Source organism: Mus pahari, chromosome 3 (genome assembly GCF_900095145.1).
Source record: "Mus pahari chromosome 3, PAHARI_EIJ_v1.1, whole genome shotgun sequence".
NCBI classification, from domain to species: Eukaryota; Metazoa; Chordata; class Mammalia; order Rodentia; family Muridae; genus Mus; species Mus pahari.
Window position 1 is genome coordinate 14,743,940 of NC_034592.1, and position 25,353 is coordinate 14,769,292.

Sequence of the window (25,353 nt, forward strand, 5' to 3'; positions counted from 1 at the left end):
GGCGTGCACACCACTGTCCGGCCAGTTTTCTTGCCAACTGCCAAAGCCACTGTGTAAGGATCCTGACCTACTTCAGCAGGCCCAGGGAACACTGAGCCAGGAACTGTAATAAAAGAAGATCCCACTGGGCAGCAGGAGCTGGCATATGTGGAGCCACAGCTGCAACTCTCATGTGTCTGGAGATCCAGATGGCAAACTCAAGTGGGTGTTGGCTGTTGCAGGTTTTCGAAGGATGACAGCCTGGTGGACAGAACTAGGGAGATGATGAAGACGCTTGGCTGATAGGAGAGCCTTGAGTGAGTGGAGAGAAACTTTCTAGAATTGCTAGGGGGCTTAGGAGATGGACCAGCGGTTAGGAACACATGTTGCTCTTATAGAAGAACTGGTTCAATTCCCAGCATCCACATTTCAGGTTGGAAACAACATGCAAGACCAGTTCCAGGAGATCCATCATCCTTTCTGATCCCATGGTTCTTGCAGACATGTGGTGCATATAAACTCATGGAGGTACAAACACAGACGTGTAGAAATAAAAAATAAGACTTGAAAAAAAATGTGCTCCCTGAAGCAGTTAACCAATTCATCCCTGGTCAAAATCTAGTTATTGTGAATCAGCATTCTCTAATGTTTCCCCTTTTCTGTGGTCTCCATTCTAGATCAACAAAGCAGAGATGCTGCTGCTGATAGTGATAGTGGTGCTGATGGTGGCGATAATGATGGAGGCAGGGTTTCGTGTAGCCCAGATTGATCCTTGTCTTAGTTTGAGTTTTATTGCTGTGAAGAGACACCATGACTACAGTAACTCTTGTAAAGCAAACATTATTTTTTGGGGGGAGGGGGTTCAAGACAGGGTTTCTCTGTATAGCCCTGACTGTCCTGGAACTCACTTTGTAGACCAGGCTGGCCTCGAACTCAGGAATCTGCTTGCCTCTGCCTCCCGAGTTGCCATACCCACTCCAGTGAACTCTGTGTGGCAAGCCCAAAAGCTTGGCTGCAGTCCTGAGGCAAAACGTTTCATGGAAACTTTTCTCCTGGAGCCTTGGCATCCTGTACCATGAATGCTCCAGATTTGTCCTTGCGATAGTCAGTGTCATATTATAGGTAATGCTACTCATCCAGATGTAATGCCTCCAGTGTTGATAGACAGTGAAAGAAATCAGACATTGCCGTTTACTAGGCAAGAGCTAGAAATCTCAGGGCTAGTTCAACAAAGTAAACTTAGAGAATAATAGCTAGGTCACTCCCATGTGCAGGAATTTACAATGGCCTAGGAAGAAGGAAGGTTGTGGTCTAAGAAGGAACTAGAGTAAATACTTAGAACAACAGCTGAGTCACTCCCATACACAGGACTCTACAATGGCCTAAGGGGAAGGGGATTAGACAATAGACTAGAATTGGAACTATGGAACACTGCCTGGTTCCTGTCAGCTTTTATGTATGTATTTCTCTGTTTTGTGTAAAGAGTCTTTTTTTTTTTTTTTTTTTTTTTTTTTTTTTTTTTTTTTTTTTTTTTTTTTAAAAGGTTTTTTTTTTTTTTTTTTTTTTTTTTTTTTTTTTTTTTTTTGGTTTTCTGAGACAGGATTTCTCTGTATAGCTCTGGCTGTTCTGGGAACTCACTCTGTAGATCAGGCTGGCTGAATCAGGTAACCTCAATGTACCTTGAATGACCTTAATGTGTCACCTAACTTCCTTGTTTTCTTCTGTAATATAAGTCTGATGTTCACTTTGAGAAATTACATTTAGATACAGCACTCTCTGTCAGTGTTTGTCACTTTTTGCTGACTCCTAACTCACCTGAATACTGGTACCTTGATTGCAGGAATGCAGGTTGAGGGGCTGACTGAATCCAGTCTCCCCCCCCCCCCCCCCGCCAAGTGCTGGAAAAAAGGCCTGTGCTACCACCACACGGCAAAGGAAAACATTTAAATGAGGCTGGCTTACACTTTCAGAGGTTTAGTCCATTATTGTCATGCAGCAGCATGGTAGCAGCATGGCAGCGTGTAGGCGGACTTAATGCTGGCAAAGGAGGTGAGAGTTCTGCATCTTGATCTTTAGGCAACAGGTCTTCCTGTGACTGTGAGCCACTGAGCCTGGCTTGAGCATTTGAAACCTCAAGGCCCACTTCCTAAGTGACATACATACTTCCCCAACTCTCTGGGTTGACCTTGAACTTTTCTGCCTTTCTCCACCTCCCTGAGGGCTGGGAGACACATATACACACTACTGGGACTTGAACACAGAGTTGTGGATGCTAGGCTAGCATTCTACCACCTGGGTTATGCCCATCTTATCATAGGGTGCTTTCTTTTCTTATGGTTCTTAGTTTTTTGTTTTGTTTTGTTTTTTTGAGACAGGGTCTCTTTATGTAATCTTAGCTGTTCTAGAACTCTCCATGTAGACGAGGCAGACCTCGAACTTACAGAGCTCTTCCTGCCTCTGACTCCCCAGTGCTGAGGTGCCTGGCTAGAGAAAAATGGTTGGTTTCAGGGTTTGTGCTATCGCCTGAGAGAAGAGGTTCAGAGCCCTGATGTCATGTTATTGGGTTCCTATATCTCTCGCACTTCCTAACCAACCTTTATTTTTTTTTAAAGATTTATTTATTATTATATCTAAGTACACTGTAGCTGTCTTCAGATGCACCAGAAGAGATCGTCAGATCTCATTACGGATGGTTGTGAGCCACCATGTAGTTGCTGGGATTTGAACTCAGGACCTTCAGAAGAGCAGTGGGTGCTCTTAACCACTGAGCCATCTCTCCAGCCCCACTTCTAACCTTTATTTCACCCTAATATCTTCCAACCTCTCAACACTAGGTAGGAAAGAAAAAAGGTCAGAGGGGAAAGGGTGTGTAGGTCTCTATAGAGTACTTCCTACTGATTGGGGAGGTTGAGTTTCTTGGGGCCAGTTCAATCTTTGTCCTCAGAATTATCTCAAATTTCTCAGTCTCTTTGCTCTCAAACACTTATCTGTCACAACTTCTATGTAATAGTTTTCTTTTTCTTCTTCCTCCCTCCCTCCTCCCTTCTTTTTCTTGAGTGCTTCTCGCCCCTCTTGGGGCTCTGGCATTCATATCCTCTCCAGAGTCCCCAGAATTAATTTCTGCAGCCAGCAAAGATCCTGCCCCTGCTAGAGCACAAGACAGAGTCAGCAGCTGTGGACAGCCTGAAGCAGCCCCACATCTCACGCCTGGGATTAAAACAATGACATATTCATATAACATAACTGAAGAAATCAAAATTCTCACTACAGATCCAGTATGAGTAAAGGTTGGACATCTGGGGCTTCTGGGTCAGAACCCCTTATCCTTTTAGCCTTTCATGCTGGTCTTGAACTTCTAATACTTCTGCCTCTAGCTCCCTAATACTTGTGCTGTTGCACTTGGTTCATGAGTGTTGGGGATTAGTTTCAGGGCTTCTTGCATGCTATGCATACACTTTACCTGGATTTTCAGCAATTCCTTGGCTGGAATTTTGAAAAGGCCACATCTTAGGTAGAGCCAGGATGAGGATGGAGGTCGACAGGTTTGAATGTTATCTCAGAGGTGGCAGAGAATTAGGTTTGCTTTCCAGTCTGGTTGCTAGGCAGATACGGAGATGTTATTCTTACCATCCCATGCTCTACTTCATCTGGGGCTCCTGGCATAGGCCTGTTAGACACACAGACCCATGTGAACTGTTTCTGTGCCTTTAGAAAGAGATTCCAGGCCCATGGCCAGTTTTCTCACACTCTTGTAGCTATGGCAACCACACACTATCAGTTTTCAAGCTTCAATTGCTCAGTCCCTCCCTTTGCACGGGTTCCCCATGTTATATTTAATATTTCCAGACTGGAAGATGAGGCTGCACAGGCCATGGCCACCTCCAAGTGTCTAAGACCATGTGAGTTAGACAGTGAAGTGAGAGGTGCAGACCTGACTCCAGGTTCTCCTGTCCCTGTGTCCTCCTCTCTGGGTGTTTTTCCTGTTAGTGACAGGAGTAGAGGTGGTGCACAGGAAAGAGGGCTGTGAATACTTGGTTAACTGCAGGCCAGTAGGCCTGCTAGGGCTGCTTGTGAAAATGAGATAAAGCCTTTAAAATGGAGCTTCAGAGCCATTCGGGAGCCAGGTTGTCTGCGGCTGCCTGGAATGTGAATTGCCGAAACCTACACTCAGGTGCAACTGCATGATTCCAGATGCATGCATAGCTGGAGGACTTGGAGCCCCTGTGTTAGGGACACTTGCCTTTCCTGTCATTCTTTCTTGTTTGTCTTCTAAGTCAGGTAGCTCCTCTCCTGTCAGCGTGCAGGCTCCCTTCTCTACAGTAGTGTCCTGCCTTCCCTGGACACTACTGTAGAGCTCTCCCTGCAGCGATAGCTCCTAAGACCTTTTTCGGAGTGTGCCTGTGTGGGGTGCTGGTGGGGTGGTGGGGGCACAGCGTAGCCTCTTTGTGGCCCAGCTTAGGAGAGAGGCGAGTATGTTCAATTTGAGCTGTGGTTTGCAGCGGCAGGAAGCCCCCGCCCTGCGGTAGGCTGGGGAGGCAGCAGGAGCTCCGGACTTCCGGACCTCGTGGACATTCACCAGTGGCACCAAGGCACGGGCTAGGACAGGCAAACTCTAACTATTAGCTTGACGACACAGCCTGGAATAACCGGAGAGGCACCTAAGCACATTCTCACTCATCTTTAATTGTAGAGTGCTCCCGTCTGCAGTTAGGGGACACCAGTAGCGGTTAAATAGGAAGCAAGGACTACAGACGGTCTCTTTAAGGCGCTCCGCCTCCTCTGATTTTTCTGACCCTCGTCGCCGCCCGTTGCCCCGCCCCTCGCGCACGCGCAGTCCCTCCCGCCTCCCGCGCCGCTGCCGCCTAGTCCAGCAGACCGTCTGCTCTCGCGCGTAGGGCCAGCCGACGCGACGCCAGAGCGCCCGGCCCCGCCGCCGCGGCCCCGGCAGGTAAGAGAGAAACCGGGTCCTGCGGGCGCGAGGCGAGCGGCGGCCACGAGGGCCCTCGGCCTCCCGGGTCCACAGCGCCGCACGTGTTCCGTGGGCCTCGGGCCGGGCCGGGCGCCGCATTTGCGGCCGCGCCCCGACCCCGCCGCCCCTTGTGGCCGCCACGGCCCGCTACTTCCACCGCGGCCCCTGCTACGCCCCTAGACCCGTCGTCCTGCGAGCTTCTCGAGGCTCACGCCTCAGACTGGCGTCCCTGGGAGTGGAATTCACTGTCTCTCAAAGGGGACACCCAGCCAGCATCGCGCAGGTTTCCTTGGCCACTTGGCGCCTCTCGTGCTGCGGGCACAGCCCTCACTCGTGTCCCAGCGCAAGTTTCTCCCTGACTAGGGCTGACTGGTCAAGGGTTTCTGAACGTTGTCCGGGACAGCCGGGCAGTTGAGCGCACAGTGGTGTGAAGCCAAGGCTTCTAGTATCCAGGTACCTAGGTATCCAGGAGCCCGGAGAGGACGGCTCGGAGCTCTTTGTTGGATCACCTACTGCACTCACCTGAGTGACTGACTTCCCATACTTGTATACTTAAGTGTCTAGGGTGGAAACCAGGAGCCTACATTTGACTGGAGGGAGACTGACGGCCGCTGCCCTTCCATAGTCAGGCTCACTCTAGTGCAAAGCCCCGGCTGCGGCTGTGGCTGCCGGTTACCTACCTCCTTTGTGGGCAGTGGAGGCCAGCTCCAAACCACCTGCTGAGGATCCTGTTTAACCCAGCTGCCTCCCAGACCTGCCCTCCCCAAGTCCTGCTTTCCTGAGTGCGCTGTCTGACTCTACCCAGTGGAATTGGACAGTAGTGGTCTCCTTTGAGACGGTTTCAGGTTGCTGCTAGCTTCACCTTTAATTGCTTTGAATTCCCGAGCCTCTTGAATGCTGTGAGGCAGATTAGCTAATGCTGATGTTCTTTCTTGCTTGCTTGCTTGCTTTCTCCCCCCCCCCGTTTTTGTTTTTGTTTTTTTGTTTGGTTGTTTGAGGCCCACATCCTTAGAGCTCTGCATCCTTAGAGCTAGAATTTAAGTGCCTGTTGCTACAACTAGTGTCTTGAGATGTTACTATTTGGCTTCCTGAAAGGCCCAACTTATAAAAGGTGTGCTGGGCAGGGCTGGGTGGTGGTGTGCTTGTTTGCAAGGTCACCCACCTGCTGGTTGATGAGTCTCTTTATATGCTAAAAGAAACTGCTTAGTTCCTAGAGACTTCCCACACTGGAGATAGATCTGCCCCACACTGTTGGCCTTTCATTTCACTGGAGTAGGGAGATGAGATGAAAGGGACTTTCTAAGCCTTTTTCATTGCTTAAGTCTCAGCTCCTGTTTCTACCTGTATGGTCCACAAGAGTGGTCGCTATGGGAACTCATGGCCATAGTTGCATTAAGAATAAGCTCAGCCGGGCGTGGTGGCGCACGCCTTTAATCCCAGCACTCGGGAGGCAGAGGCAGGCAGATTTCTGAGTTCGAGGCCAGCCTGGTCTACAAACAGGACAGCCAGGGCTACACAGAGAAACCCTGTCTCGAAACAAACAAACAAACAGAACAAAACAAAAAAAAAGAATAAGCTCCAGGTCAGGCCTGGTAGTTGATTTATACCTGTTACACCAACCCTACTAAGCTTGAGACAGGTTTTTGAATACCGGTGCATAGCTAGGCCCTGTCTCCAAAAAGCTAAAACTACTAAGCTGGGCGTGGTGACACACACCTTTAATCCCAGCACTCGGGAGGCAGAGGCAGGCCGATTTCTGAGTTCGAGGCGAGCCTGGTCTACAAAGTGAGTTCCAGGACAGCCAGGGCTACACAGAGAAACCCTGTCTCGAAATTAAAAAAAAGGAAAAAAAAAAAAAAAAAAAAAAAAGCAAAAAGCACTGGTATTTCCTGGGCACAAGAGCTTTGCTTTGTGGAGAGGCTACCCTAGTCTGATCCTTGCACCTGGGCTTGAGCTACAGCGGATTTGACCTTGATGGAGCTGGCTGCACCTGTGCCCTGTGTGGTGCATGGTGTTACCGTTCCTTCCTATAGGATTGAAGACTTTTGAGTCATTGTTCTCTTTTGGTGTCTTTTCATCTTAGTCTTTTGTGGGGGTCTATGTGAGGGTTCAGGTTTAATCTCAAAGCCAGACTTTATATCTTGACTGCTCCTTACATTGATGGCTGAGGAATGTCTTAGTAGCTCTCCATTAGAGGAGTGAGTACTAGCGCATTTCCCAGTCACGTGGTGTGCTCTTTCGGGATGCATGCAGGTGATGAGCCCTCCTGTAAACTGCAGTAAACTGTTGCAGTTGCACACATGTTCAGGCTGAGTCTGTCCGGCTGACTGGAATAACTAGCCCTTTTCATTACTTAAGTCTTTCCCTCAGCTCTGCAGCTTCGCTGCTGTTGTTTGTGCTGCTCCTCCAGTGGTTTCTTCCATGCGGGGGCAGTGACTACCCTGCTTTATTTACTCTCTGTAGTACTTTGTGCACTGAGTCCCTGAGCTCTATAAGCTCTAGGTACTATCTTTCGTCAATTTATTTGGGTGTATTTTAGAATTTGGGTAAGTTCACAAACTTGTGCACAGGTCTACCTCCTGTTACCTGGCCTGTCGTTTCTGTTAGAAAGCCTTTTAAAAACTGTGTCAAGGGCTCTTTGAAGCAAACTCCCATCCCTGTACACACCTGTCTGCTGCACTGGGAAGTGTAGGCCATCACACAGTGTGTCTGAAGCTTCAGCCTTGGCATAGGGTGACAGTTATCCCCACCTTGGAACGGTTGATTTGTTGAAGGGTTCAATGTGGTGGTTGTGTTTCTCCTTTTTACTCTTTTTCTTGGGAATCTTTTTATTTTTATTTTTTAAAGATTTATTTTACATTTATAAGTACAGTGTAGCTGTCTTCAGATACCAGAAGAGAACATCAGATCCCATTACAGATGCAGTTGCTGGGAATTGAACTCAAGACCTCTGGTAGAACAGTCAGTGCTTTTATCCACTGAGCTATCTCTCCAGCCCCAGAATCATTGTTTTTTATTTATTTATTTATTTATTTATTTATTTATCGGTTTTTCTAGACAGGGTTTCTCTGTGTAGCCCTGGCTGTCCTGGAACTCACTCTGTAGACCAGGCTGGCCTCGAACTTAGAAATCGGCCTGCCTCTGCCTCCCAAGTGCTGAGATTAAATAAAGGCTTGGGCCACCACTGCCCGGCGAATCATTGATTTTTATTGGGGGAGTGTCTTATGCCTGTTAGGTGAACGGTGAACGCTCTCTTCAATGAGTTGCTACAGCTCAGTCTCAAGAACCTTTTTGTTGTTTTGAGACAGGTTTCTCTGTGTAGCCCTGGCTGTCCTGGAATTTGCTCTATAGACCAGGCTGGCTTCAAACTTACAGATCCACCTGCCTCTGCCTCCCAAGTGCTGGAATTAAAGGCATGTACTACCACATCAGGGCAAATTTTATTTTACTTTGGCTTTCCCTCTCTGCATATAAGTCTGTGTACCATGTGCATGCAGTCCCTACAGAGGCCAGAAGAGGATGCCAGATCCTTTGAGCTCGACTCACAGATAGTTGTAATAGGTCTTCTGGAACTGCATTTGAACTAGCGACTGAACTATTTCTCCAACAACCTTTGTTAAAGAGAGGATTTGTTTATAGGCCCCATACTATACGGTTTAGCTGACAGCCTCTTCCATTGTGACTCCCCCTTCACGGTGTCCTGCCCTGTGGGCTTCAGAGCCATGGCCACGGAGGAGAAGAAGCCAGAGACAGAGGCTGCAAGAGCACAGCCCACTCCTTCCTCATCAGCCACACAGAGCAAGGTATGTCCCACTGAGACCACTGTGATAGACAGGCTGGAGAGATTCTCAGGGACATTATTTTATTAATCTAGGCTTCTCTGCCCAGTGAGGTATACTGCCAGTATTTCTAAGCACACAGCAGTGGTCACACAGAGCAGCCAGGTGCCACACCAGGGAGTCCCAGACCTAAGATGGAGGTGAGGGGATTTATCAAAAAGTACAGTTTGTTTTGAAGCAGGGTTTCCCTGTAGTCCTGACTGGTGAGGAACTCAACATGTAGACCAGGCTAGTATTGAACTCATAGAGACTCACCTGCCTCTGCCTCCCTCTCCTTTCCTGGGATTAAAGACATGCACTACCATACCAAAAAAATTACAAATTCTTGGTGTGCTAAGGTGCTAAGGGACTCACTCCAGGGAAAGTTGGGGCTTTGAAGAGAGGTGATAGGCTCACACTGACAGGGGGGACATCAGATAAGGTTGTAGTAAGTGCTTGTGTATGAGTTTGGAACCAGCTAGTGCTTGATTACACTTTGGGCATCAAGGGGGTTGATTGGGTGGTGGTAGTTGCCTCTGGCTAATCTGTACTGTTTCCTACAGCCCACACCAGTTAAGCCAAACTATGCCCTGAAGTTCACCCTGGCTGGCCACACAAAAGCTGTGTCCTCTGTGAAGTTCAGCCCCAATGGGGAATGGCTGGCAAGTTCATGTGAGTGTCCTTCAGTTCTTTGGAGTGGCATCTGAACTTTTTTGGAGGAAGGAGGACGAGGAGGCTGGACTGTGTTAGTTGTTACTGGTCTCTGGGTTGGTTAGCATTCAGTATGTTTGTATGGAACTGAAGTAATTGCCTGTTTATATGCTATTACCACTCTGCAGTGAAGGGTGTACTTCTGTTCATTGAGCGACCCAGGCCTTCCTTACTTGAGGTGACTGTACAGCCACAACCTTCTCTGACTTCAGCTTCCTTTCATTCCTTTCAGCTGCTGATAAACTCATTAAAATTTGGGGAGCATATGATGGAAAGTTTGAGAAAACTATATCTGGTCACAAACTGGTAAGTTTCCTATTAGGTGTACTAGGTGTTGAACAGGGTGGCTGGGTGCCCTTGCTGTCCTGGGACTTACTCAGGCTGGCCTTCAGTTTGGAGATCCAAACTTGGAGATCTGGCTGCCTTTGCATCCAACCCTCTAGTGCAGGAATTAAAGGCGTGCAACACCACCAGATGGCTTATCAGGACTGTTTTTAGGTGTAGTGGGTGCAGGGTCTTACTAAGTAGTCCAGTTGGTCTGGAACTGCAATCTCTTGCCTAAGAATCAGGCTTGCACTACCATACCTGGCTTGCTTATATTTTTAGTGCAAGCACAAGCACTGTGAGCCTCTACAGGGGAGTGAGTCTAAGAAGTTTGGCAGAGCTGAAAGTAGTGGTCTTCTGCTCTGGGCCAGGTGTTTTGTGGTGCTTACACTGGCTGGATTTCCTGACAGCATGGTGTATAAGTTGGTAGGGTTGATCTTCTATTGGTCATTTGGATTTTGTCCCTCAAGGTAGTAACCAACTGTTTTGTTCCCCCCCCCCCCAAGGGAATATCCGATGTAGCCTGGTCGTCAGATTCTAACCTCCTTGTGTCTGCCTCTGATGATAAAACTTTGAAGATTTGGGACGTGAGTTCTGTGAGTGACATTGGGCTTCCAGGGAGTGCCCATAGTTGAGATGAGTTGGCTGTGTGGATGGTTGGTCTTGGGTAGGTCTTCAATTGTGCTAGAAGCTTGTATCTGGGGGTTTAGCCCCTGGAAGTCACAGACCTTGGTATGCTATGTGTGCCCTAGGGAAAGTGTCTGAAGACCCTAAAGGGCCACAGTAACTACGTCTTCTGCTGCAACTTCAACCCCCAGTCCAACCTCATCGTCTCAGGGTCTGTAAGTGCGTGGGCTTCTCCTCCCAGGGTGATGTGTACAGTGTCATATTTTGGTGCTTGGTTGGGTTAGGCAGTTTGGCTTCTAGGTGGGTACAGTTTCTGGGGCTGAGATCACACTGTTGCTGCTCCAGTTCCTGTAGAATCACTTTAATGTCCTGTCTCACCTTTAGTTTGATGAAAGTGTGAGGATATGGGATGTGAAGACAGGGAAGTGCCTCAAGACTTTGCCTGCCCATTCGGACCCAGTCTCAGCCGTAAGTAGTCTTCCTGACGCGTCCTGTGCTGAAGTTCTTCTGGATGAGCTGACTTAATTTGCTCACGTGTAGCATCCCAGTGACCAGAGGCCCTGTGTGCTGTGGTGGGTGGGGTACTCTGTGGGCTGGGAGGTAGATGACAGGAATTTTTCAAGGGAGATGTCCTTGAATGGGCTTTTTCAAAATGGGGTGACAGTTTGGAAAATAGGGAGCCATGAGAATTTTGAGTGAGTGAGGTGGGATCTTAGGGTTTCTATTTTTCTGATGAAACACAGTGGCCAAAAGCAACTTGGAGTGTCCTAAGCTTGTGTTATTGTTGCTATGATGAAACACCATGACCAAAAACAAGTTAGGGAAGAAAGGGTTTATTTTCCTTACATTTCCATATTGTAGCCCATCACTGAAGGAAGTCAGGGCAGGAACTCAACTCAAGCAGGGCTGAAACTTGGAAGCAAGACTGATAGGCTGTGGAGAAGTGAGTGCTGGCACTCAGGAGGCAAGGGTAGGCCTAATCTACAGTGTGACTTCTAGGATAGCCTGGGCTACACAAAGAAACCTTGTCTCGGAAGAAAGTGAGTGCTGCTTACTGGCTTGCTTTCATGGCTTCCTCGGCCTGCTTCTTTTTTCTTTTTTCTTTTTTTCTTTTTTTTTTGGTTTTCCGAGACAGGGTTTCTCTGTAGTCCTGGCTGTCCTGGAACTCACTTTGAGGACCAGGCAGGCCTCGAACTCAGAAACCCGCCTGCCTCTGCCTCGCGAGTGCTAGGATTAAAAGCATGTGCCACCACGCCCGGCTTCTCAGCCTGCTTCTTCTAGAACTCAGGACCACCAGCTCATTCTGCTGGGCCCTCTTCCTTCAGTCTCTAAGAAAATGTCCTACAGGCTTGCTTACAGCCCAATCTTAGGAAGGCATTTTCTCAATTGAGGCTTCCTCTTCTCTAATGACTCTAGCTTGTGTTGTCAAGGTGACATAAAACTAGATAGTACAAGAAGACAAAGAATTTTTTTTTTAAAGGCAGGGTCTCTAGCCCTTGCTATCCTAGAACTCAGTATGTAGACCAGTTTGGCCTTGAACTCAGTGATCTATCTGCCTTTGTGTCTTAGAGATTTCATTGTTGTGAAGAGACACCATGACCACAGGAAACCATTTAGTTGGGGCTGGCTGACAGACAGTTGAGTGGTTTAGGCCATCGTCATGGTGGAAGCATGGTGCCATGCTGGCAGACATCATGAGCTGAGAGTTCTATATCCACATCAGCAAGTAGCAGGAAGAGAGTGACTGACACAGGGTCTAGCTTGAGCTTCTGAAACCTCAGTCACCCTCCTAAACACACTTTTCCAACAAGGTCATGCCTCTTAGTTGTACCACTCCCTATGAGCCTATGCCGGCCATTTTCATTCATACACTCTTGTCTCCTGAGTGCTGGAATTATAGGTATGCCCCACCCCTCGTGTGTGTGTGTGTGTATTTCAAATGTTACTACCCCTTTCCAGGTCTCCCCTCCAGAAACCCCCTGTCCCATCCTCTCTCCCCCTGCATCTATGAGGGTATTCTCCCACCTACCCCCGACTCCTACCTTCCAGCCCTGGCATTCCCCTACACTGGGGCATCAAACCTCCTCAGGCCCAAGGGTTGTTCCTCCCACTGATGTCCAACAAGCTCATCCTCTCTGCTATATATGCGGCCAGAGCCATGGGTCCTTCGTGTGTGCTCTCTAGTTGGTGGTCCGGTCCCCAGGAGCTCTGGGGGGAGGGGGTCTGTCTGTCTGTGCCCAGTAGATTTTTCATTTTATACTTTCACATCACAGTTGCACCATTGAAGGAAGTTAGGACAAGAACCTGGAGACAGGAGCTGGTGCAGAGGCCCTGAAGGAACATTGTTTACTGTCTTGTTTGTGCCTTAGTCATCTTAATTTCTGTTTTTTTGTTTTTTTTCGAGACAGGGTTTCTCTGTGTAGCCTCTGTATAGCGAGTGCTGGGATTAAAGGTGTGCACCACCACGCCCAGCAGTCATCTTAATTTTTTATACCTGCCTAAAGGTGACATCACTAACTGTTGAGGCCCTATATCATTCATTAATCAAGGAAACACCCTGCACATTGCTACAGGCTGGTCGGTCGGTCGGTCGGTCGGTCGGTCTATCTATCTATCTATCTATCTATCTATCTATCTATCTATCTATCTATGGTTTTTCAAGGCAGGGTTTCCCTGTGCAGCCCTGGCTGTCCTGGAACTCACTTTGTAGACCAGGCTGGCCTTGAACTCAGAAATCCGCCTGCCTCTGCCTCCCAAGTGCTGGGATTAAAGGCATGCGCCACCACGCCCGGCGCTGCAGGCTGGTCTTAACAGAGACATATTCTCAAGATTTCCTCTTTGTGCCAGGCAGTGGTAGAGCATGCCTTTAATCTCAGTACTCAGGAGGCAGAGGCAGATGGATTTCTGAGTTGGAGGCCAGTCTGGTCTACAGAATGAGTTCCAGGACAGCCAGGGCTACACAGAGAAACATGTCAAAAAAAAAAAAAAAAAAAAAAAAAAAAAGTCTAGGTTTGTGCCAAGTTGATGACTCAGTTGAAGCCCTTTCATATACTCTCCCTGACTATGGCCTTGGCCTGTATCAGTGTCCCCTCAACTGTTGAGTGTGCCTCATCCCCAGTAGAGAGTCCTGTTGACTGGTACCCTGTGAGCTTGCTTGCTTGTGCTATCTGCACATTGGCTGCATGGAAAAGTCGGGTGCCCATGTTTGCCCCTTACTCCATTATGTTCTTTTTTTTTTTTTTTTCTGTAAGATTATATTTATATGAGTATACTGTGGGTATTTTTCCCATTACAGTTGGTTGTAATCTAACATGTGGTTGCTGGGAATTGAACTCAGGACCTCTGGAAGAGCAGTCACTGCTCTTACATGCTGAGCCATCTCTCCAGCCTACCCCATTATGTTTTAGAATTTGTTTTGTATATTAAAAGTAGAGGTAAATGTGGGTAGCTGTATTGCCTGACCTAAGGAGCTGTAAGTGACTGACAGTTGTGGTTGAGTAGCTGTTGAGGATCTGGCACGCACTTGTCAACAGGAGAAAGTGACCTCTGGCTCCAGTGCTTTAGAGTCCAGGTTGGCCCATCAGGTCTGTGATGGCAGAGTCCCTGGAACCTGATGGCTGCTTATAAGTAAACCCAAGAAGCTGAAGCTGGAATATTTCTCAAGTTTGTCACCATACCATGCATTGAGAGTTCATTTGTAAAAAGGTTTATCTTGATCCACACCTACCAACGTCTCAGTGAAAATTATAGAAATTTGGGAGATAGACTCAGTTCCTGGCACTAAGATTTAAGCGGGGTTGGACTGTGACTGGTAGGGTGCTTGCCTAGTATGCTCCAGTCCTTGGATTCCATCTCCCGTGTTGTATAAAACACAGGCATGGTGTTACAGGCTTATAAGCCCAGCACTTTGATAGGGGCAGAAAGATTAGAAGCTATAGATAGCTACGTAGTAGATTCAGAATCAACCATAGCTACATCCTGTCTCAAAAAATAAGACAAACTGAAAACAGTAAGTTATAAGGGCCTGGAGTTACCCAAAGGGCACGAGGGACTCACAGTGAATTTGTGGATATTGGCCTAACTCTGAGACAGTTTATGGTGGCTTGACCCTCATTGCTGTGACTATATACCACTGAGCATCTAGAGTGGCAGTGATCTAGATATCAGAAACTCAGGCTGATGAACTTGTGGACCACTCTCTCCCGACTTTAAGCTCTTAAGGTGCCCCCCACCCCAAGTTGTATTAGCTTTGTCAGGTTGTCAGGTGCTTAAAGGGGATTGTGGTGAGCTCTGTGGGCAGGATGCCCTTGGGATTTAGAGACACATACTACTGTACTACTGATTAGAAATCAGCTTGGGGACAGGGAATAAAATATGGAGTGTAAAAGAATAAATTAAAAGAAAGAAAGAAATCAGCTTCTCTTCCTCTGTTTTGTAGGTTCATTTCAACCGTGATGGGTCATTGATTGTTTCCAGTAGCTATGATGGCCTCTGGTAAGTGTCTTTTGTTTTTTGTTTTTATTTTTGTTTTTTCTTTTTGGTTTTTCGAGACAGGGTTTCTCTGTATAGCCCTGGCTATCCTGGAACTCACTTTGTAGACCAGGCTGGCCTCGAACTTAGAAATCCGCCTGCCTCTGCCTCCCGAGTGCTGGGATTAAAGATGGGCACCACCACGCCCGGCGAGTCTTGTTCATGTAGTGGGTGACCTGTTCTTTTATGGCCTGCTGTGTTGTTCCAGCTCTGTGATGCATCAGAGAGGGGACCTGTGCCTCCTCATCCTCCAGAAGCCTGCGCCCCACTGGGTGCAAGTTCAGGGGATGAAACGCTATGAAGGGAAAGGTGGCTGATAGGTGAGGGCACCCGGGGCAGGGTGAGCTGCGAACTCCTTGCATGCCCTGAGTGTACCCTTTCAAAGTTGGAGAAAGTGGGTTAAAGGGCTGAGCCCTGTGGTAAGTGCAGTGGTGCTGCTCACAGATCCCATAAGCTCTGGGTAGGTGAACCACCAGATCTCATTGTGTGGACCAGGAGGTCAGCTTGGGAAGAAGCACAGGACAGAGACAGTGTCCATGCTGCTGACTGTTGAAAGGGGTCACAGACCGTGTAGCTGGAACCAGGTTAAAGCCTGACATGTCCTCAGGAATGGTAGTTTCTGAACATGTTCCCTCACAAACCTACAGGGATATACAGTCTTAAACAACTTTGTCCTCTTAACAGCACACTGGCAATTGGTGGCTCGTAAATGTATAGAGAGGACAGACATCCTTTGTTTGTTTAAGACGGGGTTTCTCTGTGTATCAGCTCTTTCTGTCCTGAAACTCACTTTGTAGACCAGGGCTGGCCTCATATTTACAGATACCCACCTCCTGATGCTGGGGTTAAAGATGTGGCAGGACTTACTGCTCAGCTTTTTTGTTGTTTACTGTGCTGCCCCCACCCATCCCCAAACACACATACACACAACCCCCCCCCCCACACGGTTTCTCTGTGTCCCTTTGCTGTCCTTGAACTTCCTGTCTAGACCAGATTGGCCTTGAATTTGTCTGTTGGGATTAAAGGGGTGCACCATTACCAGCTTTAAAGTTTTATTTATTTTATGTATGTGAGTACACTCTTCAGGCACACGATAGAGGGGACCAGATTCCTTTACAGATGCTTCTGAGCCACCATGTGGCTGCTAGGAATTGAACTCAGGACCTCTGGTAAAGCTGTCAGTGCTTTTAACTGATGAGCCATCTCTCCAGCCCTAACTTTTTTCCCCTAAGACAGGCTTTTTCTGTGCAGCCCTGGCTGTCCTGAAACTCACTCTGTAGACCAGGCTGGCCTCGAACTCAGACATCTGCCTGCCTCTGCCTCCCAAGTGCTGGGATTAAAGGCGTGCGCCACCACTGCCCGGCCAGCCCTAACTTTTATCTTTAGAGACAGGGTCTCTGTAATCCTAGCTGGAGGACAGGTGTTCTCAGGTGAAGTCCACCCATGTGTGCACGTGATGTTCTCACTCAGTCTCTAGAGACAGTAGTTTTTAAAGCTGTGGGAGAAGGGTGAAGTGCAATACCATGGGAGTTGGAAAAAATGCCCTCCCGGAACTCAGTGGGATAGGTGACTGCACTCACCAGCAATTGCCTTTCTCATACCTTATCTTCTTGCTTGACAGCCGAATCTGGGACACTGCCTCTGGCCAGTGTCTGAAGACGCTCATTGGTGAGTGCTCTGTCTGGTAGGGATTGTGGAGGTGGGTGGCTGCGTGTCCTGGTGGGCCTTCCGGAGTATTTGTCTTCAGAAAGTCATCTTTCCTTCTGGCCTGGGCTCCCTTATTCTGTAGGACTTGTGGCACCTTTCTTCCTGACTACAAAAGCTTACCGGAACTCGTCCCCCTTCTCTCATGCTCATGTGGCTTTGGTCCTTGCCTTGTTTCACATTGTTGAATAGTGTCCATAGCTCTTCGAGGCCCTGCAGCCTCTACTTGTGTTCATCTGCCTCAGCCTGCCAGTGGTCTCTTCCTTCCTGGGTTTGGGGATACAGGTTCATTACTAGAGTGTGCTGCAAGGTGGGCAGGGTGTTGGAGCAGGACAGGTCTGGGCTCACAGGTGAGTGGGCTGATGGGGTGTTGGGAGGGCGTTACTTGGCAAGGCTGGAGTTTAGAACTTTGGATGACCTGCTTCTTTACCAGTTTGGCTTTGTGGGGTAGATAGGCCATTGTGGTAAGTTGCTACCCCCTTAGACTATTAGGGAAACTAGTGTAGCTGTTTTGGCCTGCCAGGTTGCTAGGACAGAACGCCCAAGTTAGCAAAGAAGACAGAAGCTCATTCTCTATGGCAGTTTAGGTGGCCAGGCAACATGGCATGGGTATGGTGACTTCTGATATCACTTTAGCCTACAGATGACATACACATCCTTGTGTTTCTCTGTGCCCAACTCTTAATGACATGTTCATATTTAACAACCCTCCCCACCTCAAACATCACCTGTGTGATATTCTCTCCAAAACAGCCACTAATTGCAGTTGTGAATGGATAGTCTTCATAAGTTTGGGGATACAACCTGGGATAGTGGCTTTTAAGCTTTTCTTGCTGTGTGTCCACTCTTGGGGCTTACTGATTTTTTAAGAGCAGTCACAGATGTCAGGTAGTAATGTTCTCCTGTCTTACCATCCCCCTCCCCAATTTTCTCTTCCAGGCACCTGTCTGGTGCTAAGCTATGCAGCAGCTATTCCAACATACCCCTAGTGCTGTGTTACCAACACTTGTGAACATCTGCGACCCTGTGTCATCCTTCATTCACAGGGCAGCATCTTAGCTACAAAGGTCATCTAGCTAGAAAGCTGCATAGCATGTCTAGTCACGAACCTCTGGTCCTTTCTGTGAAATGGTGTAGTGTTTCCATGTGACTTGTGTACTTTGTACTGTGGTTTAAGTCTTGAGGTGGTTTAAAACACTGGGTATACAGATGTACCATGCCAGGAGGCAGTGGTTACTGCTGGAATGATGTGCAGGTATGTACATATCCAGTTTAGGTGCAGCCATTACAGGCAGCTCCAAGAGGTTGCCACAGGGTGGGGAATGCTAGAGTTGGTTACATTTGCTTCAGTTAAGCAATTGTTCTAGGGAACAGTAAAATTCCATTTCTTTTGTTTTGTGGTGCCCTGCCCTCCTCCCCATCCCTCCAAACATACAGGATTTCCCCTGCGTAGTCCTGGTTGGGCTGGAGCTCATTTTGTAGGTCAGGCTTGTCTTGGACTCAGAGATCTACCTGCTTCTCGAGTGCTGGGATTAGAGATGGCAATCCGATGCCCACCAAATCTGATCTGTGCCTTTTCTTTCTTTTTTTTTTTTTTTAAATTGGTCTCTGTGCGTGTGTTTCCCAGTATACACTTGTACATGTGCTTGTGTATGTTTTTCCTTGTGCCACAGCACATGTGTGGAAGTCAGAGAAAGCTTTTAGGAGTTAGACTCCTGTACTGTGGGGTCTGTCAGGTCTGTGCAGCGAGTGCATGAGCCATCTCAGCAGCACCTGAAACTTGTAGGTGGGTTTTTAAAATTTATTTATTTTATTTTATTTTATTTTTTATTTTATTTTTGGTTTTTCAAGACTGGGTTTCTCTGTCAGTCCTGGCTGTCCTGGAACTCACTTTGTAGACCAGGCTGGCCTGGAACTCAGAAATCCTCCTGCCTCTGCCTCCCAAGCGCTGGAATTAAAGGTGTGAGCCACCACCTCCCGGCAGGTGCTTTGTTTTATATCTCTTGTTGGCTAAACTCTGGTCTAAGAAGGGCAACTAGGTGCATGGCCAGGATTGAGATTTGGGTAGGCAATGGGCAGTAAAGCCTGCATTGAGGTAGGTAGGCCTGTTTGGCCCAAGGTCTATTTCTCTTCTCATCTTCAGGTTTAGACATTAAGGTTTAAACATGCTTTTGCAGGGGATGGGGGGCTGTTGAGACAGATTTTCTTTATATCCCTGTCTGTCTTGATACTCACTCTAGTTCATGCCAGCCTCAAACTCTTGAGATCTGCCTGGCCTTTGCACCCTGGAATGCTGGGTGGGATTAAAAGTGTGGCACAGGTCTGTGATTTCTGCAGGCATCTGTTTCAGAGGTGGCCTGGGAAGGCGCACAGGTGTGCTCCATGTCAGCCAAACTAATGGCCTTACGTGGCCTAGTTACTCTCTCGTGTCCCTTTCAGTGTTTGTGACCAGTCACGAGAAACGGAGCCCCCTGCGAACCCCCTGTGGTAATGTGTGTGTGTCAGGATACACCAGCCTATTGTATGCACACTTTAGGGCCTGGTATGCTTCCTTGACTGGCCAGGCAGGCCCACCTTAGGATCCTTTCTCCTTTCCCAGGCGAGGGGCAGGACCCTCCCCCCTCCGCAGGGGCCCACTGTGCAGAAGGATATGACTTTGTTGTGCCCTGGAAAGCAGCTTTTATGTGGGCAATTTGTTGGAGGCCTGGCTCCTCAGCAGTGCAACACCCCAGCCTCGACCAGGCTTGCCAAATGCTGAGGCTAAATTAGCAACCTGGTCCTCAGGAGGCAGAGGCAAGGCCATCAAGAAAGGAGAACTTGCTTGACTGAAGAATGGGAGGTTGTCTCTAAGACCACCATGGGTCAGGCAGCTTTCTTCAGGGGATCAGTACTCGGCATTGCTGGAGAGCTCTGGGCCTCCTTCCATATGTGGTGGAGGCTTGTATTGGCAGGGCACTGGGTGAAGATTTAAGAATGTGAACGGCCAGGGAAGGTGATGGGATGTCAAAGCTCTCTGGTGTCTTTCTAGAGTGATGGTGGCAGGGGCCCCACACAGTCAACATGGGTAACTGGGAGCTGACTTGCATCTCAACTCTGCCAAGGGTCAGCCTGTTTTTCTTCTATGTAGATGATGACAATCCTCCAGTGTCCTTCGTGAAATTCTCTCCAAACGGCAAATACATCCTGGCTGCAACTTTGGACAAGTAAGTGCTTCAGCTCCCTGAGGAGTGAGCTCACAGTCTTCATTGGTGGGGTTCCTCTCCTGTCTGTTGTTGTTTCTTCTCCCAGTTGAACTCTTTTACATCTGCATTAGAGTTCATTCCTGGGTTATGGGCTGAGGGGTTGAAGAAAGGACTGTCCACTCTAGCTAGTTTTAGTATGAGAAGGATTTAAGATCTAGTTAGTCTGTTCCTGCCTGTTCCCAGTCTGAGCATCTTCATGCAGCATAATCTCACTGCCATACATGGTGACCCCCTCTTAGGTGCTCACTTAAGCTGGCACACACTGTACAAAGTCTCTAAGAAACCTGGCCTCGTTGGCTCTTGAGAGCTGCCTGCTTGGCATTATCCTGGTTAGCCTTCCGAGGTCGGCATGAGTCTTCCCGTGGCATCTGTACTGGGTGTTGTTTCTGGAGCCAACATGGTTTTCTACATTCTGCTTCTGGCTAACTCCTAGCTTGGGGAAGCCAGCCAGCCATCTGTTTCTTCAGTCTGTCAGCCAGTCATCTGTTTCTGAGCTGCGAGTACTAGGGTCCTTGTGTTTGCTCTTGTGCCACGGAGTGACCGAACTTGGTGAACTAGAGGGTCTTCTTTCCTGACTCATGGTTGTTAGGATGTGGTGGCATCAGGGGAGGCAAGGCATGCCAAAGATGGCCTGTCCCTCACTCCCACTCTCTGTCTTTCAGCACACTGAAGCTCTGGGACTACAGCAAGGGGAAGGTGAGCTTCAGGCATGTGGCCAGTCTGGCCTGCATGCCAGTCCCAGGTAACAGGTTGAGGGTGGTATAGCAGGAGGGACTTGGCCATTATCTTTTGATGAGCAAGTATGGTACAACTCCCTTTAAAGATATGTTTTATGAATGACTAGTCTGCATGTCAAAGTCTGGGCCTTGTGTATGTCAAGAATATTTTCAGAACATGTTCATGCAGTCAGGTGTATATACCCAGAATTTGGAATCCTCTGGAATGAAAGCTAACCACGGGTGCTAACAATGCACACCCACCTTTTCAGTGCCTGAAGACATATACTGGCCACAAGAATGAGAAGTACTGCATATTTGCCAACTTCTCCGTGACAGGCGGGAAGGTGAGTTTCCACCGAGATGCTGTTATCCTGCTAGCGGCGCTCTAAGAGGCCACCCATCACAGGTGGCTTTTTGTCTTTATGAAGCATCCCTAAGCCTATGGAACAAACCCACACCTGTCATTTTGGATGGATCTGTGGTTTGTTGCACTTGGATATGGTTGAAGATCTAAGAGCAGGTGGTGACTAGATGATCCAGTGACCGAGGGTGGTGTGGGAGGCATTTAGCATGTCCCCAAATTGGGGAAATAGGTATTAATTATAGTGACAGCAGCCAGCTTGCCTGTGCTACCTATTCAGCATATCACCTGAAGTCTTTCTTGCCTGTCCTCACCGGCTGCTTGTTCTTTCGATGCTGCAGTGGATTGTGTCTGGTTCTGAAGATAACCTAGTGTATATCTGGAATCTGCAGACCAAGGAGATTGTGCAGAAGTTGCAGGGTCACACAGGTGGGTAGTCATTGCAGATAGGCCACACGGGTGGGTGGAGCCACCCAGGGGAGCCCCTCAGTTCCCCAAGGTGCTTGGTTGTCTCTGGGGTTTAGGGACACACAGCAGGTGTTGCTGCTCGGTTCTCCCTGCCATCCCAGCCCTGCAGGCCTGAGAAGGCCTATGATCAGCCTTGGAAGCAGCATCAAGGGCTCTTACCTAGGGTCTTGGTCATGGCTGGCTTTTGGGTCAGACTCAAGCCTCATAGGAGCATAGCTTGTTTACCTCACTGTAGAGACCAGGACTCCATGAATATGGAGAGTGTCTAGCCCACATTTCCTGCAGACTCGGCCTCTTTCAGGGATGCTGGTTTTCTGTTTCCTGGGCAAAACTTAGTCCAGCTATGTAGTTACCTCATTCTAGTTCTTGCCTGTCTATTTTCTGAAGGGGGGTAGGAATATCATGTGCTCCTTTGCAGCCCTAAGGAGCGGAGGGCTCTTTTTCTGAAAGAGCAGTTATCTTCAGCTGGAGTGGCTTGGTCACACTTGCTGTGGAACCTGAGCACCAGGAGCAAGCAGAGTTGTTGGACTGCATGCCATCTTAGTAATGCCAGTATCCCTGCCCAGGCGTATGGTTACCTCCTGCTCAGGTAGAACAGCCTCTTGAATAGTAAGTAGGGGGCAAGTGGGCATAGCCCCGAGACCAGTGCAGACAGAAGTGCAGACCCTGCTGGGTACCCACCAAGTGCCTTGTGCCCAGCAAGGCTGGGATGCTTGTGACTGTTCTGGCATTTGAGCACTCCCCTAAGCCCTGTGGTGTTCCCTGTGCTCCTGAGGGCAGTGAGGCGTGCGCTGCGACTGCTTCTCCTGGAGTAGCTCATGACCCTCTCCTTTCAGATGTTGTGATTTCCACGGCTTGTCACCCGACAGAGAACATCATTGCCTCAGCAGCGTTAGAGAACGACAAAACAATCAAACTGTGGAAGAGTGACTGCTAAGTCTTGGCTCCACGGGGGACTTCAGGAAGCCACCCGGACTGGCAAGAAACACATGTGGGGCAGAGGCATGGGGCCAGGCTGGGTTGACAGGCCTGGTGTACCTCCTCTGTGAAGATGGCGGGTCAGGGGAGTACACACTACCGAGTCTTGATAGCCGCTGTGATATTTCTTGCCAATTCTGTCTCTGCCTGGGGAAGTTCCTGGTCTGTTCTGTGCTCAGAGGCAACAAATTTTTAATTTTTTATTACAAGAGTGAGTTCAGCTCCTCAAGGGTTGTTTTTCTCTGTGGTTGTTGTTTTTGGTATTGTATTATCCAGTGCACACTGGAACAGGACCTACAGCCCTATTCCCATTCCCTGCCTCCAGCCCTGGCCTGCTTGTTCAATTTCCCTTGCCTGTAATAGTTCCCAGCGTGCTTCCATGAGTTTCTGGAAACACAGAAAGGTTGTAAGTTGTATCCGTGTCAAGTCCCTTTGTTCTTTTGGAGTTCATAGGTCAGCACTGACCTCTCAGTGGCTGCAATGTCTCTTTGTCTCAGTGGTACCCCTCAGTAAGCTACACACACTGTAATAAAAGGTGGGTATGGACTGGGTGTGGCCCTGAGTTGTGAGCAGAGCTCTTTGACACCCGGCTTTATAAAGCCCTCCTCCCTTCCTGGCAGGAGTTGGAAAGTCTCTGGGAGGATGGGACCTTGCTGTGCTTCCTCTTCCCAGTGACTGCTGTGGGTACTAAAGAGGAGGAACCTCAGATGAGAAAGAATGGAAGGAAGTCTTGGAAAGGCCCCATGTAGTGAGGTTCTGGACCTCTACTCTGTGAGAGGCTCAGGGTCACCTGTGCAGGAGGGAGGAGTTCAATTTGGTGCTTGCCCCAGCAGGTACAGCTTCCTGCCTTGGCCTCTAAACCCACCAAACCTCTCTTAGCCCCCCGCTCCAAATGGATCCTCAGGTGGCCAGGACTGCAAAGAGGTAATGGCCAAGCTCAGAACTGCACAGCATTTTCACAACTACGGCTGGCTGAACCCAGGGTGACCTAATTTGGAGCAGACCGCAGAGGTTCTAGGAGTCCAGATGGGTGGCTGAGGCTTCTTGAACAGACATGGGTGGAAAGGAGATTCTGGGCTTGCTCTGGTTTCAGTAGCAACCATCTGTGAGGCCAACACAGATGTGTATTGAAGCCATGTCACCCAGGTTGGTAGCTGCTCTACTCTGCCTTTGTCCCCAGCTGTGGTCCTGATAGCCCTTTCTCCCTCCATCGTGCACAATAAGAATCCAAAGGTATTGGAAAAGGAACCCCATACATTGTCCCTTCCTTGAGGGAGATGGTGTGCACATGGGCTATCACATCGAAGAAGCCATTGTTAAAGAGGGTGGCTTGTCACACTGACATGGGCTTTGGGACCCCTGGCGTCTGTTGGATAGATGTACCTGGGTTCTGGTCAATGTTGTGGGCATGTTGATGGGGTTTCTGGAGGGTAGTAAGGTCCTTCCAGCTGTGTCCTGGTGTGCGGCCTCCTCCTGAGGGAGGGAGCTTGCTTGCCACGTCGAGCACAGTATCCCCGAGTATAGTTTATTTTTTCTACAGTTGAACTCTGTTGTAGATTTATGTAAAAATACATTCTCTTTTTAAAAATAAAGATTTTCATGCCTTGTAATTTTGTTCCATATAAGTCCTTTTTTCCAGGAATTCATTCTGTGTGCATACATTGTGTGTGTGGAGATCAGAGGATAACCTGTTATTCCCTCCTACCATGGGTAGTTCACCTGGTAGGCATTCCCCAGGGTTAGGCCACTTGGCTGGCACTTAATAAGGATTTCTTTAGCAGAGCAGGCAGTGGAGGAGCACACCTTTAGTTCCAGCACTCAGGACGCAGAGGCAGGGTCTTAAGTTCAAGGCCTGTCTGCGGAGCTAGTGCTAGGATTACACAAACCATGTCTCAAATAACAACCAAGGGGGGGGGGATTTTTTTTTCAGTCTGGCAAGGTGATGCATGCCTATAATCCCAACACTAGATATTGGGAGTTCAAGACTAGCCTGGGCTATATGATGGGATCCAGTCTGAAAAACACTTTTTTTTTCTAAATGCATGTGAGTACACTGTAACTGTTCTTTAGAAACGGGCATCAGATCTCCAGATGGTTGTGAGCCATCACCTGGTTGCTGGGATTTGAACTCAGGAAAAAGAGCAGTCAATGCTCTCAACTGCTAAGCCATCTGCCCAGCATGACCCCTCCCCTAAAAATTTGCTTTTCTTTTTGGTAATGTGCATATGTGTGATGGTTCGTGTGTGTAGAGTGATGCCAGATTCTTGCCTTGATAGCTCCCCACCTCAGTAGCTCTCTTACTTGAACCCGAAGCTTTCCAATTTGGCTAGTCTAGCCAGGCTGCATTACTGGGACCCTTGCCGATGCTGGCGAGGCGGGCAGGCTGTTGTGCCTGCCCTGCATTTATTTACACGAGTGCTAGGGATACACACTGATTCTCAGGTCTATATGGCCACTCACCTGTCTTCCCTGCTCCCGAATTTAGAGTTTAGTGTAACTCTGAAGTACAGTGTCATGGATCCTGTGTCAGTAGCTTTACAATAAGTGGCTTTGGAACTGTGCACAAGCAGCTGTTCATGCAACATTGGCCTAATTGAATGGCTTTATATGGATTTCTGCTGGGTGCCCTGTGTTCTTGGGGCACACAGGCTAAGAACCTTTTCTGGGCAGACATGAACCAAAGTCTACTTACTGAGACTAGAGAACTAAGGTCTGACCCAAGTAGCAAGTCCAACTTGATGATTAGTGAGTGTCCTAAAGCAGCCTGCGCAGTCTGACAGCCCTGGAGCTCCCCAAGCCACCTGGAGGCAGTGGGAGCACAAGTGGGAGTCTGTGCTTGACATTCCACAGCTAGCATCTTGAGAAATGCTTTGAAGTGGTGCTGGGATTTTTTTTTTTTTTTTTTTTTTTTTTTCTATTTCAT

At 48.5% G+C, this 25,353-nt stretch overlaps 1 protein-coding gene across 3 annotated transcripts; it reads left to right on the forward strand.

The window, feature by feature from the left end:
- The first annotated feature begins 4,793 nt into the window (after positions 1-4,793).
- On the forward strand, positions 4,794-24,040 carry Wdr5 (WD repeat domain 5). Of its 3 annotated transcripts, none has more exons than XM_021192827.1 (14): positions 4,794-4,927; positions 8,588-8,751; positions 9,330-9,438; positions 9,710-9,783; positions 10,308-10,397; positions 10,554-10,643; positions 10,813-10,896; positions 14,867-14,922; positions 16,580-16,626; positions 19,790-19,865; positions 20,567-20,600; positions 20,893-20,967; positions 21,326-21,413; positions 22,289-24,040. In XM_021192827.1, the coding sequence occupies exons 2-14, from the start codon at positions 8,671-8,673 to the stop codon at positions 22,387-22,389; spliced, it is 1,005 nt and encodes a 334-aa protein (XP_021048486.1). In that variant the 5' UTR covers positions 4,794-4,927; positions 8,588-8,670; the 3' UTR covers positions 22,390-24,040. The 3 variants fall into 3 exon arrangements, with proteins under 3 accessions (XP_021048486.1, XP_029392680.1, XP_029392679.1); XM_029536820.1 differs by having other exon boundaries at positions 4,834-4,927; positions 10,308-10,388; positions 22,289-24,028; XM_029536819.1 differs by having other exon boundaries at positions 4,834-4,927; positions 8,667-8,751; positions 22,289-24,028.
- Positions 24,041-25,353: the final 1,313 nt, after the last annotated feature.